Source organism: Podarcis bocagei, assembly GCF_964188305.1.
Source record: "Podarcis bocagei genome assembly, chromosome: 1".
Lineage (NCBI taxonomy): Eukaryota > Metazoa > Chordata > Lepidosauria > Squamata > Lacertidae > Podarcis > Podarcis bocagei.
Window position 1 is genome coordinate 109,204,001 of NC_138125.1, and position 14,298 is coordinate 109,218,298.

General features: G+C 43.8%; 1 protein-coding gene across 1 annotated transcript in view; it reads right to left on the reverse strand.

Annotated features, from left to right (window-relative positions):
• ACVR1 (activin A receptor type 1) overlaps positions 1 to 11,864 on the reverse strand; it is a 72,441-nt gene extending 60,577 nt beyond the window's left edge. Inside the window, exon 1 of the mRNA XM_081187622.1 lies at positions 11,426 to 11,864. Within this exon, the coding sequence (XP_081043748.1) occupies positions 11,426 to 11,433 (8 nt within the window). The 5' untranslated portion in view covers positions 11,434 to 11,864. The remainder of the gene's footprint in view (positions 1 to 11,425) is intronic.
• Positions 11,865 to 14,298: the final 2,434 nt, after the last annotated feature.

A 14,298-nucleotide genomic window follows, 5' to 3' on the forward strand; every position in this document is an offset into this window, starting at 1 on the left:
CACAAATACAGCTTGCACCCATGTGCATTCTCTGAATGTCTGAACAGAGGCTTGGCTGCCAGCAATAGTGGTCACAAACGTTGACTGATAAATCAACTCAGAAGGCAGAACAATCGGTATAGTAACCACCATTCAAGAATAGTTTTGTACATGAAGAACTACCAACCCATTTCCGTAAGAAGAGAATCTGTTTCAGTAGTGCTAATTTCAGTGATATGAAAAGTGGTACCAGAGTAAAATGCTTGGAAGAGGAACCATTAAAAAAAAAAAAATCTGTTCACTGGTTGAATGGACATCTTTATCCCATAATAAAATGCTGGCAACCTGGAAAAAATAGTTGGTGGGCTCATGTCTACTTATTTAAAATAAAAACGCATTTATTTTTTGAGCTTTAACTTTGATAAAGTTGACCTCCAGCTTTAGGAAGAAAAGGGGAAGGAGTAGCAGTTAACCAATGTGCCCAAGTGTGGCGGAAACTTGGGTTTTATATTACACCAGTGTGCTTTTTGCTTGAGGTACTCAAGGGAGAAAAGCCATATATTACACACACATACAGCGTGATCAAGGTGAACCATTTCTAAACATACCTAAATCAGGAAGCATGCATTCAAAATGCCACAATTAAAGCAGAGGATCACATACATACAGTGCCTCAGAATCAAGGGTGAGTGAGATGTTGCCCATAAATAACGTGCATTAATGCTACAGGAGATTAGCTGGCATGTTACAACAAGAGCAAAAACTAGAGCATTTCCCCCCCAAAATAATTAAAAAGCTTCACATGAACATGGATCACCAGCTTGCCATGACTAAACACTTATTTCAACTGTTTAAAAATCACGATGTGATTTTTTTAAAAATAATCACATTTATTAGGCTTTTCCTAATCTAACCCCTTCTTACCATGGCTCCACACAGCCAGTCCTCTCTCTCCCAGCTGCTAAAAAGATGCAAAATCCAGCTTTATTGAGCAGATTCAACTCATCTCAGGAGGAAACCATAAATACAGTGGTACTTCAGTTTATGAACTTAATCCGTTCCGGAAGTCTGTTCTTAAACCAAAGCTGTTCTTAAACTGAGGCGCACTTTCCCTAATGAGGCCTCCCGCCGCCAGTGCCCCTCGACCGTTCAGCTTCTGTTTGTAGACCGAGGTAAAGTTCACTAACCGGAACACTGCTTCTGGTTTTGCGGAGTTCATATACCGAATAGTTTGTAAACAGGGTTGTTCTTAAACCGAGGTACCACTGTACACCGAAAAGCTCCACAAAGCAAGGAGTTCATCAGTCTTAACTGGAAAAGTTAACCCCACCAGGAATGTTGATAGGAGCAGAGCCTTACAATTTCTGATATCAAAGCTGCAAATGTGTTAAGCGGGACAAGAGTGCTTCTGTTTCAATTCAGAATCTTGAAAACACCACCACCACCACACAGGTCAAGAAAGCTTGACCACTGCCCTATCCCCAGGACAATTCAATTTTTATTGATTGAGCCAGGACAGATTCCTTGCTCTGCAGCGTGTGAAAATGCCATTCAATGCCAGATTCCGATTTGCTGCATTCAGACCGACTGGTTTTCCAATCTGGCAGCCTAAAGCCCGAAAAGCAAATAAGACGAGACTGACAGGCTATTTATTAGTCACCAATTAAGAGGGTGGTAAAAAGAGAGAAAGAATATACTAGTGAGCTGGGGAATAGAACAGCACCACCTATGCTTGCCTATATCAGGTCTCCGATTTAAACAGTGCAGGCCGAAGGACAGATCATTATTGCCCTTTTGTCTCCATACTGCCCACCAACATTTCCAGCTGAAAATCTCTCCCAAAGCCCCATCTCAGATTGCTGCTCTGACCATAGATGATAAGTCAACTGCCTGCCTCATTTCCTCCCTTTACAAACAAATGAATACAGCTCTTCCAGTCTCTATTATATGCCCAGACAACTCCATGGAGGACAGTTGGGATGAACCCAGCAGGCTAAAATTCTAGGGAGGACAGGGGTGTGAACTTACTTCCTTTACACAGTGTGAAGTTAAACTATGGAACTCGCTTCCAAGAGAGCTAGTGACGGCCACCCAACTTGGGTGGCTTTTAAAAAGAGGATCAGGCAAATTTAGGGAGGATAAAGCCTCCACTGGTGACTAGCTATGATGGCTACATTCTGCATCCACGGTCAGAAGCAGTGCTGGCAAGCACATGTGGGGAGAGAGAGGGCTGTTGTAAGCATGTCCTGCACACTGGCTCCCCATAAGTACCTGGCTGACCAGTGGAAGAGCAAGATGCTGACCTAGATGGGTCTTTCACCTGATCCAATAAGGCTCTTCTGATGTTGGCAGCTACAGCCCCTTTCCAACAGAAAATGACTTGGCCACTGCACTCCATACTCTGGCGAGACTGGATTGTTGCAATGACTCTACATGGGGGGCTGCCCTTGAAGACGACTCAGAATTGACCCAAAATGCAGCAGCCAGATTACTGGCTGGGGTTCTATTTTGATCTCGTATAACCCCTGTTTTAGGACAGTAGTTTGGTCCCGATTCAAATGTGTTCATGTTAAGAGTTTAAAGCAGGGTGGATAAAAATCAATGAAAAATCATCAAAAAATCGGATTTTTTAAAATTTAAATCGGATTTTTAAAATAAAATGCTTTTGGTAGAAAAAAAAAATCTTTCTAAACATAGTTTTCTTTTTAAGTTACATTATAGTCCAAAGGCTATTCATAAGGAAATAAGAATTTGTTTTAAGTTTCTCATGTGTGCTAAAACTCAGTCTAAGGTGTGTTTTTTAATGTTTAAGCACATCAGTTAACAAACATGGATACATATGCTATAATGTTTTAGCTAACTAGTTTAAATTGTTATTAAGGAAATGATTATTTTTCTCTTTCCAATAAAGTACAGCAGAAAAGTTGTCCAAATATAAATAGTTAACTTATTAAACCTCACAATAATTTCATGATTATGTATTTCTAATACTATAATCAAATCAGTAATTTTTGATACAACTGTAAAAACTACTCTGAAAATTTATTATTACAACAATGAAACCTTCATCTGGTTGTACATATTAAGATTATACCAGCAAGGATGAGTCTTTCTGTAAAAAAAGAAAAAGAAAAAAAAAAGATTTAAATCAAGTCTTACTGACTAGTGATTTAAATTGTGATTTAAGTCGATTCGATTTAAATCAAATCCATCCTGGTTTAAAGCCGAAAATTTCTTAGGCCTCAAATATCTCAAAGATGGCTTTGTTCCCTCTCAAGATCAGCACAGGAGACCATCTTGATAGACAGCAGTGTCCTAAGAAGCTAGGGGTGATGGGCTAAGAGGAAGCATTTTCCACAGCAGCCCGCAAGCTTTGGGACTCCCTCTCCACAGAAGTGTGCCTGTCATCTTCACTAGTCAGTACTCCGCAAATGCTGAAGGCAAAACTCTTTACCCTGGCTGTTGAAACCCAAGATTTTTAGGACCCACCCTATTCTTGAAATTTTAATTTGTTTTAAACTGTTGTTGTTTTTTAATGTTGTGATTTAAATTGTTGTAACCCACCCAGGGACCCCAGGGTGAAGTGTGGGCACTAAAATAAAACTGGTGATGGTGATTTTATGGGAGCACAGAAAACCCACAAAACAGAACTCTGGTTTTTAAGAGAGCGTCCACTGTAAACTCAGGAGTCAGAGAGATTTTTTTTTGGGGGGGGGGGATTCAACACCATACATATAACTAGAAAGGGCGAACAAAATAATGTGAAGTTGGAATTAAGAGAAATATTAAGAGAAAAAGAAGCCATTTTGTCAGGCAAATGGTATATATATATTAATAATTATAATGGTAATAATAATAATGTAAATTGACTTCAGTTGAATAATTCATACAGACCACAGAAGTGAACTCTTCTTGGTGCAGAATTTCGCACTTATTTTGGCTTGCTTCTAAGATACACAAAGCCCCAGCAAAGGGTTGGGGAAGTCATAGCGGCACTCTAAAATTCCCACTGCCCCCAACTTCTGGACATGTTAGCAAGAGTCCAACAACAACTTGGGACGTAGCAAACTCACAATCCCTAGTATGAGTTAATTTGTACAATGTCAGCTGTGATGATTTGGTAACCAAAGAGCTGATTATAACCATAGCAGGTCAGTTAAGACTTTAAGCTATGGAAAAGTAAACCCTGGTTTGTTGTTAGCTTCTGAACCATGGCTTCTCAGGGGGAAACAAACCACCATTCAGGTGTCCTGTTTGTGCCAGGGGAGGAGTGAAGCAGGAGCAATCGAGCCGTGTGAACAGGCACACTACTCATTCATGGTCAACCATTGTTAAGCCACAACCCCATGGCCACTGAAACTCCCATTTAAGTTTGGGGCTCACGTTTAGGTTCTGTAACTTGGTTGCTCTCTGCCAGACAAGACACGCATTAAAGACACTGGAGAAAACCAGCCCTTCCACAAATGCAGTTGATTCTCATGGTCTGAGGAAGCCTGTTTAACACTTAACCAGCCAACATAGCGTAGTCCCACCCAAATCATTCAACACAGAGAGAAGCAGCACAGACAAAAATGACAGTCTTGTGCTAATTCAGGGGCTGATTCAGCCCTTTCTAACCTGAAGCTGCCTGGGGGGCAGTGGTTGGAGGGAGAGAAAGCAATACAGTGGTACCTCTGGTTAAGTACTTAATTTGTTCCGGAGGTCCGTTCTTAACCTGAAGCACCATTTTAGCTAATGGGGCCTCCTGCTGCCGCCGTGCCACTGGAGCACGATTTCCGTTCTCATCCTGAAGCAAAGTTCTTAACCTGAAGCACTATTTCTGGGTTAGCAGAGTCTGTAACCTGAAGCGTATGTAACCTGAAGTGTATGTAACTGTATTCAACTTGGCACATTCAAGGGATACAGAGCCACTGCTTCCCAAGGGGGATCTGCACAATCATAGCCGCTACAGCAGGCACTTAAATTGCTGCCAGGGAGAAGTAGCTGTATTCATGGAGACATCAGGCCAGACATTGCTTCCTTCATGCACCTTTGTCCCCTGGGCAACTCTGGGCAAGGCAGGTTACAAACTCCCCTGGCTAGAGGGAAACAAACAAACAACAAGCAAAACCACCCTCGTCCAAGGCGCAAGTCACAGATACCACCACTTTGTGATGAAGGCAGGAGTATACAAATGGATTCAGAAAGGCTTTGCCACTTCTCCCCAAAAAATCATTTAGATAGGGAAAATTTTCAGATTATTTGAAATGTTTATGTGATGAGCAAACAACGCTAGTGGGATTTCAAGAAGCTCTGTGAATGTTTGAGGAATATTGTGTTGAAGAAAAATAAGAGGGTGAAGGTATATAAAATGCAATATAAAAATTAGGAAATGTGTAATTAAAAAATTGAATAATGGATGATTGTTAGAGAGGCTGAAGGAAGTCCAAAAGAGAAAAATGTGATAAATTTAGATTGGATATTATAAATGTATACTGGAAAATTAATAAAAATTATTTATATATAAAAAATCATTTAGATAATTGTTTAGAGATGGGGAGGGGGGGTCAAAGTAACTTATGAGACGCCATCCTTCAAAACGCTTCCCATAAGCTTTGCAACAAGGACTGAGTCAGCAAGCGATCTGTCTGACATCACCTTCTCTAAACGCCTGGGACCTCAAAAGCCACCAGACATCAGTTTGATAGGGGGGATATGAAGCTGTTAAATACATTTCTGCAAAAGTTCACGCGGAAGAAAACACATGCAGAACTAGGGAGACACATGCAAACTGACAAAAAGGGGGCTTTTTTATATATCACAGTTTCCATGAGACAGCAGATAAGCAATCAAAAAGCAATCTTGCAAACCAATGGTTCACGGGAAATAAGCCTTGATTTGTATTTTAGCCTCATCTGTAAGCTACTTGTCCTGGTTTCAGTCTCTCTCTGTCAAATAAAGACCAATGGCTACCAAGAAGAAGCGTATATCCCTTGCGTTTAACTTCACTGCAGTTTTATATAATTTAATCAAAGTAGTAGGCCTTGAAAGGATCAATTTCCAAACAGGCCTAAGGGTGATGTTGAAGGTAATCAAGCAATCATCACTGTGCAGGGCAGTGGAGGGTGGGGGCAGATGTTGCACTTGCTCCATCCAACTCACAACCAAATCTTGCAGACAGGTTTCCCATAATCACAAGGAGATCTTTATTGCCCCAAAGATTCTAGTAGGAAGCGGCTTTGTGCTTCCCAAGAGGCAGAGGCAACAAACACGCGCAGAGATAGAATAAAAACAAGGATAGGTTTAATGACCACAGAGGCAGCAACAGAAGATAACAGAATCTGGGCACATATTGGCCTAAGGACTGAGGAAACATGAGGAAGAATTTGGGAGTAGGGTAGGCAGACACAGTGCGTCAGGAATTGGGATGACTTTATCTGGTTGCGTTGAGTGCACACATTTAGTTAGCTGGTATTTCAAATCTGGGGTACAATCCTGTTTTTGTTACAATAGCCCCACCCTTTGCACCAAGGTAAGCTAAGGATTTGACAACATTTATATATTGAAATTTGTATACCGCCCTTCATCTGTAAATCTCAGGGCAGTTCATGACATAAAAATACAAGATAAAAACACAAAACACATAATAAAATACAAGGGACGGGACACAAACCAATAACCCCCTTCCTTTCCCAAACACACGCTTAAAAGGGTATAGGAGCCAAAGGCCTGTTTGAGGGGGAATATTTTTGCCTGGTGTAGAATGAAGGCACCAGCCGAACCTCCCTGCGGAGAGCATACCACAAACAGGGAGTTGCTGCAGAAAAGCTCCGTTCTCATGTTGCCGCCCTCTGGACCTCTTGCGGGGGGGGGGGGAGGCACACAAAGAAGAAAATGGAAGCTTATGCCATAATAAATATGTTAGGGCCAAATTTAACCAACTGGTCCCACTAGTCGAATCCCATGCACGGATTTCTTCTAATGGAGCAAGCCTTTTCACCTTCTCCTGGATCAGGGGAAGGGGGAGAACTCCCAAAACAACGCACAGAAGGAGAAAATTGTTATTTCAGATTCCAGTTATCTTACTGATTGTAAGCTACATGGGATCCATATCCCCAGTAAGCCTCAGAATTGCATGTGGGGCGAGTTACATCCGTGGAACACTTGGAGGGAAGGGGAACACTCCTGTGCCTATTGCACTGCAAGTCTTTTTCTCTTTTTCACCACCACATACACCAGTTTTCAGCTCACATGTATAACTGAGAACGTAAAGAGGGCCTTGCTGGATCAAGCTAAAGGCCCATGTAGTCCAACGTTCTGTTTCCACAATGGTGAAACAAATGACTATGGGAGCCTTCAAACTAGACATGAGTGCAGCAGCAATCTCGCCATTCATGATCAACTGGTATTCTAGCCATCATGACTAGCGAGATTTGTGTGCTCAAAGAATCATACCAGATAAAAATCCTGGGCTGGGAGGCAGCTTGCAGAAAGCTCCCCATTGCTGTGAGTGTGAGGCTTTCCTAAATAGCTCCTCAGTGAAAACAACAACAGGGCAAGTCCCTTGATCACCTTGGTAAATGCAACCTCCTCAGACCAGCCTACTGAGAGAGAAAGAGAGTGTGTTACCCACACTCCCCCCCCCTAAAAAAAAGCATGTATGTTTCATCCCCGCAACCTCTCTTGAATGATGAAAGAAAACCTCTGTTAAGGTTCAGCACGGCACTAGCTCACACACTTTCTAAACAGCCAAACTTTCATCTTACAAGCAGATGACAGCACAAGCAGCTAGCAGCCTTTTGTCTTCTCAATTAAATGGATGCCTCCCAAATCCATGCTTAGGCCATAAAGCCTGCAGTGTCTCAACAGATGCCACTTACCGTAAGCAAAAGAGAAGGCTTAGATGATCATATGGGTCCACTTTGAAAACCAACTGTAATATAGCTTTATGTGATTGTCTGTTTTCTGTGCACTTCCTGGGAAGAAGTGAAGACTGCCAAACTCCATCTTTTTACCAACCACATTTTATATGTATCAAGTTACTCCCATAAGTTTATAATATGCTATACCCATATAGTGGGAATCTGGGCTAACACAGGATTAGCCTTAGATCGCCTCCATAATTTGTGGGCATCACCAATCTCATTCTTTCACCGAGCCAGAGAATTCAGGGGGTGGGTTATCAGATTACACTGGACAGGCTCTGTTCCAAAGCCCAGAACAAGTAGACAACCCCTCCTCTCTGAAAGTACAAGTTCTGGAAAAATGTTAGTTCTAAAATGAGAAACCTGACTGCAAATCAATCCATCTTGATTGCCATAAAATATACTGGACATGCACACACAGCCCATGCATAAAACCTTTGACTCCTCTGCACCTTATGAAGGGTGCAGTATACATATTCTGAAAGGGGGTGGCTACCTGTGTAGCCCTCCAGTTGTTGTAGATCAGTTCCCATCACCTCTGACTACTGGCCATGCTAGCCAGGAGTGATGGGAGTCATAGATCACCAACACCTGGGTAGCTGAAGGTTAGTCACCCGTGTTGCAAATTAACAAACGAATTGAGTGTGTAAATAACATACTCCTGGTCCTTGTCTTAAAAAAAATTAAATGCCACACACACACACACTCTCCGTTTTGAGTTAAGAGACAACCTTTGGGCTCTTTGAAGTGTACTGCAATCCCACCACAACATACTGAAACTGCACACAGCTTGCACACATAGCCAAGGCCTTGCTGCTCTTTGTCAGCTACCACTTCCAATGTCCTGGGTGAGTGCTCTAGAATCTTCATAAAGTGGTTTCTGTAAAGGGGAGAGGTGAAGCGGAAACAGCACCCATCAACTACCACTAACGTCACAAACAGCCAAAAAGTACCTCTGATACTCCTGCAGCAATGGATGTAACCACAATTTCTCTGTGGCTTTCTGTATCAGGCCCCAAAATGTGATGCCAGCCTGTTCCTAGGCCCAAATTCTCAAATACAACTACAGTAGATAACTATCTTGCTGTCTTGTGGAACATCCACCTTCTTTCCACATACACTCTTCCTTAAAACTTTTGGAGAGCAAGCAAATAGTATTTCTAATAAACCTAAACTGCCGTAGAGTGCTTAAAAAAACAGAACTACTATTTAGGGATGAGATTCATTTACCAACATAGCTCCACAGACTGACCTCTATGGTTTGTTGACAAACACACAGCTAGAAAATCACACATGCGTTCCGCATGGGGAAGGACATAAATAGATGTTTAGGCCATGACAAAAAGTGGGGAGCAGACTGTCAACAACTCTGACTAGACAAGACTCTCCCACTTATGTCAACATCGGTGCTGCTCTAAGTTAATGAGAGGAAGGTTGGGAAAACAGGGTTAACCTGTGTTACTCAAGGTCAACTACTTGAGATGCACAGAATCAAACTAGGCTATGCCATGTCCTCCTTCATTATACTTACAGATTATCACTGCTCTTCAAATGTACAGACTTGCAATAAGATGCACATTACCACCAAACATTTATAAAGTTCAAAGCAAAGAAACAACCAATATGGTACTGGCAGAACAGCAGCATATTATGTTACAAATGAATACATACTGTGGCATTTTTGTAGAAAGTAATATTTTAAATCAGCATGAGTGCATCTGATGAAGTAGGCCAGGCTTCCTCAACCTCGGCCCTCCAGATGTTTTGAGACTACAATTCCCATCATCCCTGACCACTGGACCTGCTAGCTAGGGATCATGGGAGTTGTAGGCCAAAACATCTGGAAGGCTGGGGTTGAGGAAGCCTGAAGTAGGCTGCTGCCCTGCCCTCAGCTCATGCCACAACATACCAACCAGCAAACAGTTTATATATCAGCAGCAAATATACATTAAATGTAAGCTACAACATGAAAAAGTGAAACCTAAAATCATACATACAAAATAGACATACAATGACTTCTCTCTTTCCCCTCCTCTCCTTCTAGTGAAGGAGGCCGAGTACTCTTTAACAATTAACTGTTAGTTCGTTTGTTGACCAAGGGGGAGGGGGAATTGTGCACTGTCTCACTTTCACACGCAAAAGCCAAAATTAACTTTGCAGAACTGGACAATGTGAATTCTCTAAATGTGTGGGTTGGCTGTACAGACCAACGCACTGTTTTTCATTTTTGTTTTATTTGAATAAACCAAATAAAGGACTCCCCCACAGAGTAGGCAATTTCATACCTCAACATTTTCCATAGGATTTGGAAAGGGAGCAACTGCCAAACATCCTGTTTGTGGGTTAAGTATTTCTTTCACCAACTGAAACCACGAGCCAAGAGAGTAGTCAGACAAGTAAAAGATGCCAACAAAGAGGCCTATTTTTTATTTTTCAAAAATAAACACAGAACGAGTCTTCCAATGTTCTTCAGAGAACTAAATCAAAGCTTTTAATGTACCCGGTTCTTTAAGGTGTGCAAGTCACCTCCAAAGCAACAAATAAAAGGCAAGGCAACTTAATAAAAAAAAGCTACCCGGGCCTTTGGGCATCTCCCAAACACTTTAGAGGTATAATCAACCAGCAACTTAACAACAAAGACCAGTCCAAACACACACTCAAAAATAAAAATAAAGCAAGGCTCTTGCTTCAAACCAAATTATCCATCTCCCTTCCATTTTTATTTATGACTTTGCCAAGCTGCTCTCTTTCTCTTTTCCTGCAAGAGCTGCAGCTTAAGAGGGAAGGGCTTCTACTTGGCAAGGTAATGAGTAACATCTGTAACCACAGTTGCCCTGTGGGCATCTGAAGATGAATCCCACATTCCTGCCTTTGATGCTGCTGGAAGACTATAGCCAGGAAAGGAGGGAGGGAGCCAAGGAAAGTTTACAGATTCTCTTTCCTCCCTGACCCCCTCCTCCTCTCCCTGCACCAGAAGAGGCTTGCCTCCCAGAAGTGATTAAAGGATGTGCCCCCTCCCCCCACCTCAAATCTCCTCTTAAGTTTCCGCCTCTGGAAGCAGAGCTCAGATGTAATATTATTGGCTTTGGGAGCTTTTCTGGAAGGATTCTTAAAGGCGCGTCCGAAACGCCCATTTACACAGACAGAACAGGAGCAGGCACTGCATGAACCGCACATTATTGTACAGTATTCCGAATCGAGTTCCTGGCTTGGTTTTTAAAAATACATAAATAAATAAATTCTACGTATATTTATATATATAAAGAAGGGGGGCTCGTGTTTTTTTCCAAACAAACGGCGTAAGAAGGAAGGGGGTTGGAAATCGAGATCTTTTTTAAAAAAAATTAAAATAAAATAATAATCGTCTCCAACACAGTTCCAGAGACGCAGTAGGAGGCGGGTTTTGACCCATGCGTGGGGGAGAGAGGGAGGGAAAGGACGCATTTTGGACCCCGAGGAGTGAAGAGGGAGAGGCTGCTGGATTTGGGGCGGGAGTGAGATCCAAAGGGCGAGCCTCCGCTCAGACAGGCAGCTCCACTCACCTCTTCATAGCGCCGCAGACAAAGGCGAAGAAGCAGGGGGGAGGCGGCGGCGCGGGATCCCCAGGGATCCTAAGGGAGGAGGAGCAGGAGGAACTTCCCGTCCATGGGCTTTTGCTGCTGCTGCTGCTGCAGCGGCTGCTGGTGCTCCGGCTGTAGCTGCAAGGAGGGCTGGTGGCGGCGGCGCAACCCCTTCCCGGAGACCCGCGCTGTAATCACGGCGCTGCGCCCGGCCGCATCTTCCCAGCGCCCGGCCCCCTTTCCGGCGATGCCTGAGCTACCCGCAGCGGCGCCTTTGGGGAGCCCGGAGGAGGAGGAGAAGTTCCCGTCGAGTCGCGACGGGGAAAAGTTGGCAGCGAAGAGCGAGCCAGGCGCAAAGTTCCGAAGAGGCAGCCAGGCGAGCCGAGGCGAGGAGGGGAGGGGGGAGGAGGAGGAGGAGGGGCTACTCAGCCGGGGATACAGCTGCAGTGAGGGAGGAGGAAGTGGCTGCTCCCTGCTCTGCCAATGGGAGTCTGGAGCTGTAATTAACCAGGCAAGCCAGGCACATCATTTCCTCCCGGCGCAAATCCAGGCGCCAGAGCAGAGACGCCCCGTCTCGCCCCCTGCAGGACCGAGCCGGGAATCACACCCGGGCCCAGCGGGCACGCACGAGACACCCAGACGTGGCACGCCCACAGGGCACAAGCAGATGCCCCCACACCTGTCTGGGAGCCACCCGGGTGGCCCGGGCTCGGTTTTTTGGAAAAAAAAAATCAAGCAAGCGCATGCAAGCCGCCTCTTAAGTTACGATTTTTTTTCTTGCCCTAACGGACCACGCGGCACCACAGTCTTCACCCATCGCTCTTCCTAGCCGTGTTTTGATCACACACACGCGCACGCACAAACCTCTTTTTAGCAACTCGAGGGGGAAAGATCGCGCATTCAGGAAGGGTCGGATCTAGGCTGCTAGGCCGTCATCACACCCGTGTCTCACAGGAAACGGATGGGGTGGTTCAGTTGTAAGAGAACAGCACACTGCACATGATCAGAGACTCTTAGTACATCTCAGGAATGAGCTTTGCCACTAAAAATAGACCGCGAGTTCCAATCACATTTTTTATTTTTTTAAAAAGAAAACCTTTGGCCTGTCTCGCCAACGTAGAAAAAAAATGTTTCGTACAGGGGGGGAGCTTTCTGAGCCTTGTGTATGAGTGGTTTGAATAAGTTGAGGTTATATTTTTCACTGTTTAAACTAGTGAACAAATTGAAGCCTATACTGTTTAATTTAAATACCTGTTCTAATTTATCTTAAGGAAATACCTGTTCTAATTTATCTTAAGGAAAGCTGTAGCTTAGGGGAAGGGGCATAGCACAGCGGTAGACAGAGAGCATCAGGCAGGCGGTCCCAGGTTCGCTATTTCACATTTCAGTGTTTCAGATTTACATAATTTTTTAGAAACAACACTGGAAATAGTGAACATTGCTAGCAATTCTTTATTCACTTACCTGGGAGTGAGCCTTGTTGAATTCAATAGGACTTGCTTCTCAGCTGATGTATAGGCTTGTATTGTAACCCTTGAAAGATTTTTACTGCTTCAGTTTGTAACATCAGCAAATTTCTTCAACAAGATATATTCCTATGAGGCATTTTATTATATTTTATTTAAACAATCCCTGCTCCTGAGTTTCCGCTTGTGTGCATAAGGAGAGAAATACGCTGCCCCCGTGGCTCCCTTCCTTCCCAACATTAGCGGGCTGCCTCTCCCTGTTTCTGTCAGCAAAGGGTGCCCTCAGGGCAGGGTGGCAGGAGCTGAAATTCAAAGGTGTGCTGTGGCGTCCATCAGAGGGGTCAGGCCAGACTCACACTGGGAGAGCTGCTTGAGGGATGACAGGAGGTGGTTGTCAAGGTGACTGTCAGGAGCAGGTCAGCAATAACTCAACACAGTGCCCGTGAAGTTAACTTTCTTCAAAGAAACAAAACAGCTTAGGAGGCCAGGCCTAGTGAGCACAGCAACTCTTCCTGGTAAATCTTGCCCCAATTAGGCAGTTGTAAGCACTGAAGTTCCCCACCTTCCCACAGCTCCCTAAATTTCCTTCTCGCCCCCCCTCCATTCCTTCCCACACAATCGGAGGCCCCTTAAGTCTTACCTGCCTTTGCTCTGCCCTCTTCAGACCTCCAGAGGTCCACAATGCATTGCAAGGTGGATGAATTATCTCTTTGTGGGAGAGGGATGGCAGGATGATATAAGTTGTGCTGCAGAGGTATAGCCTTTCATTTGTATACTATTTTTCCCCATTTCAACCCTGGTGGTTTGCAGGAAAGGGGGTGGAAATTGGAAAAGCAAACAGGAGAGTTGAGTGGAAGGGGGTGGGCAGAGGAAGAGAACAGAACTTCTTTGAGCTGCAGGGATCTTTCCTGCTGATGCTTGTTCCTGCATTTTTCCATGTCTGTTCCTGTAACTCTATTTCTAACCCAAACTGCATCTTTACAGTACTTTCATATATGTTTTTGAAGGATGCAACTGTTTGCTTGTTGCTTGTTTTTTCTTTCTTTTTTCTTTCTTCTTTTTAAAAAAAGATACATGGTCTTTTATTGTAAGAAGATACTTTAGCAAGGAGATTTCTTTTTTTTTCTTTTGGGTACATATCAAGAGCAGATTGTACATAATTTATGAACAGCTTTTTGAGCGGCACTTACATTACTCTGCTGAGTCGATATTTGAGGATACTGGAGCACGGGTTGAAGAGGAGTCCAGCACAGACCAATTTTGGGACATGCATATCCCAGGAATATGACCCCATTTAGATCTTGATGTGAATTGTGAGCAGACAGGCATTCCTCAGCATTTGGGAAGCTAGTGGTGCAAAATTGCAGCTTTGGGATCCCCCACAGCCCT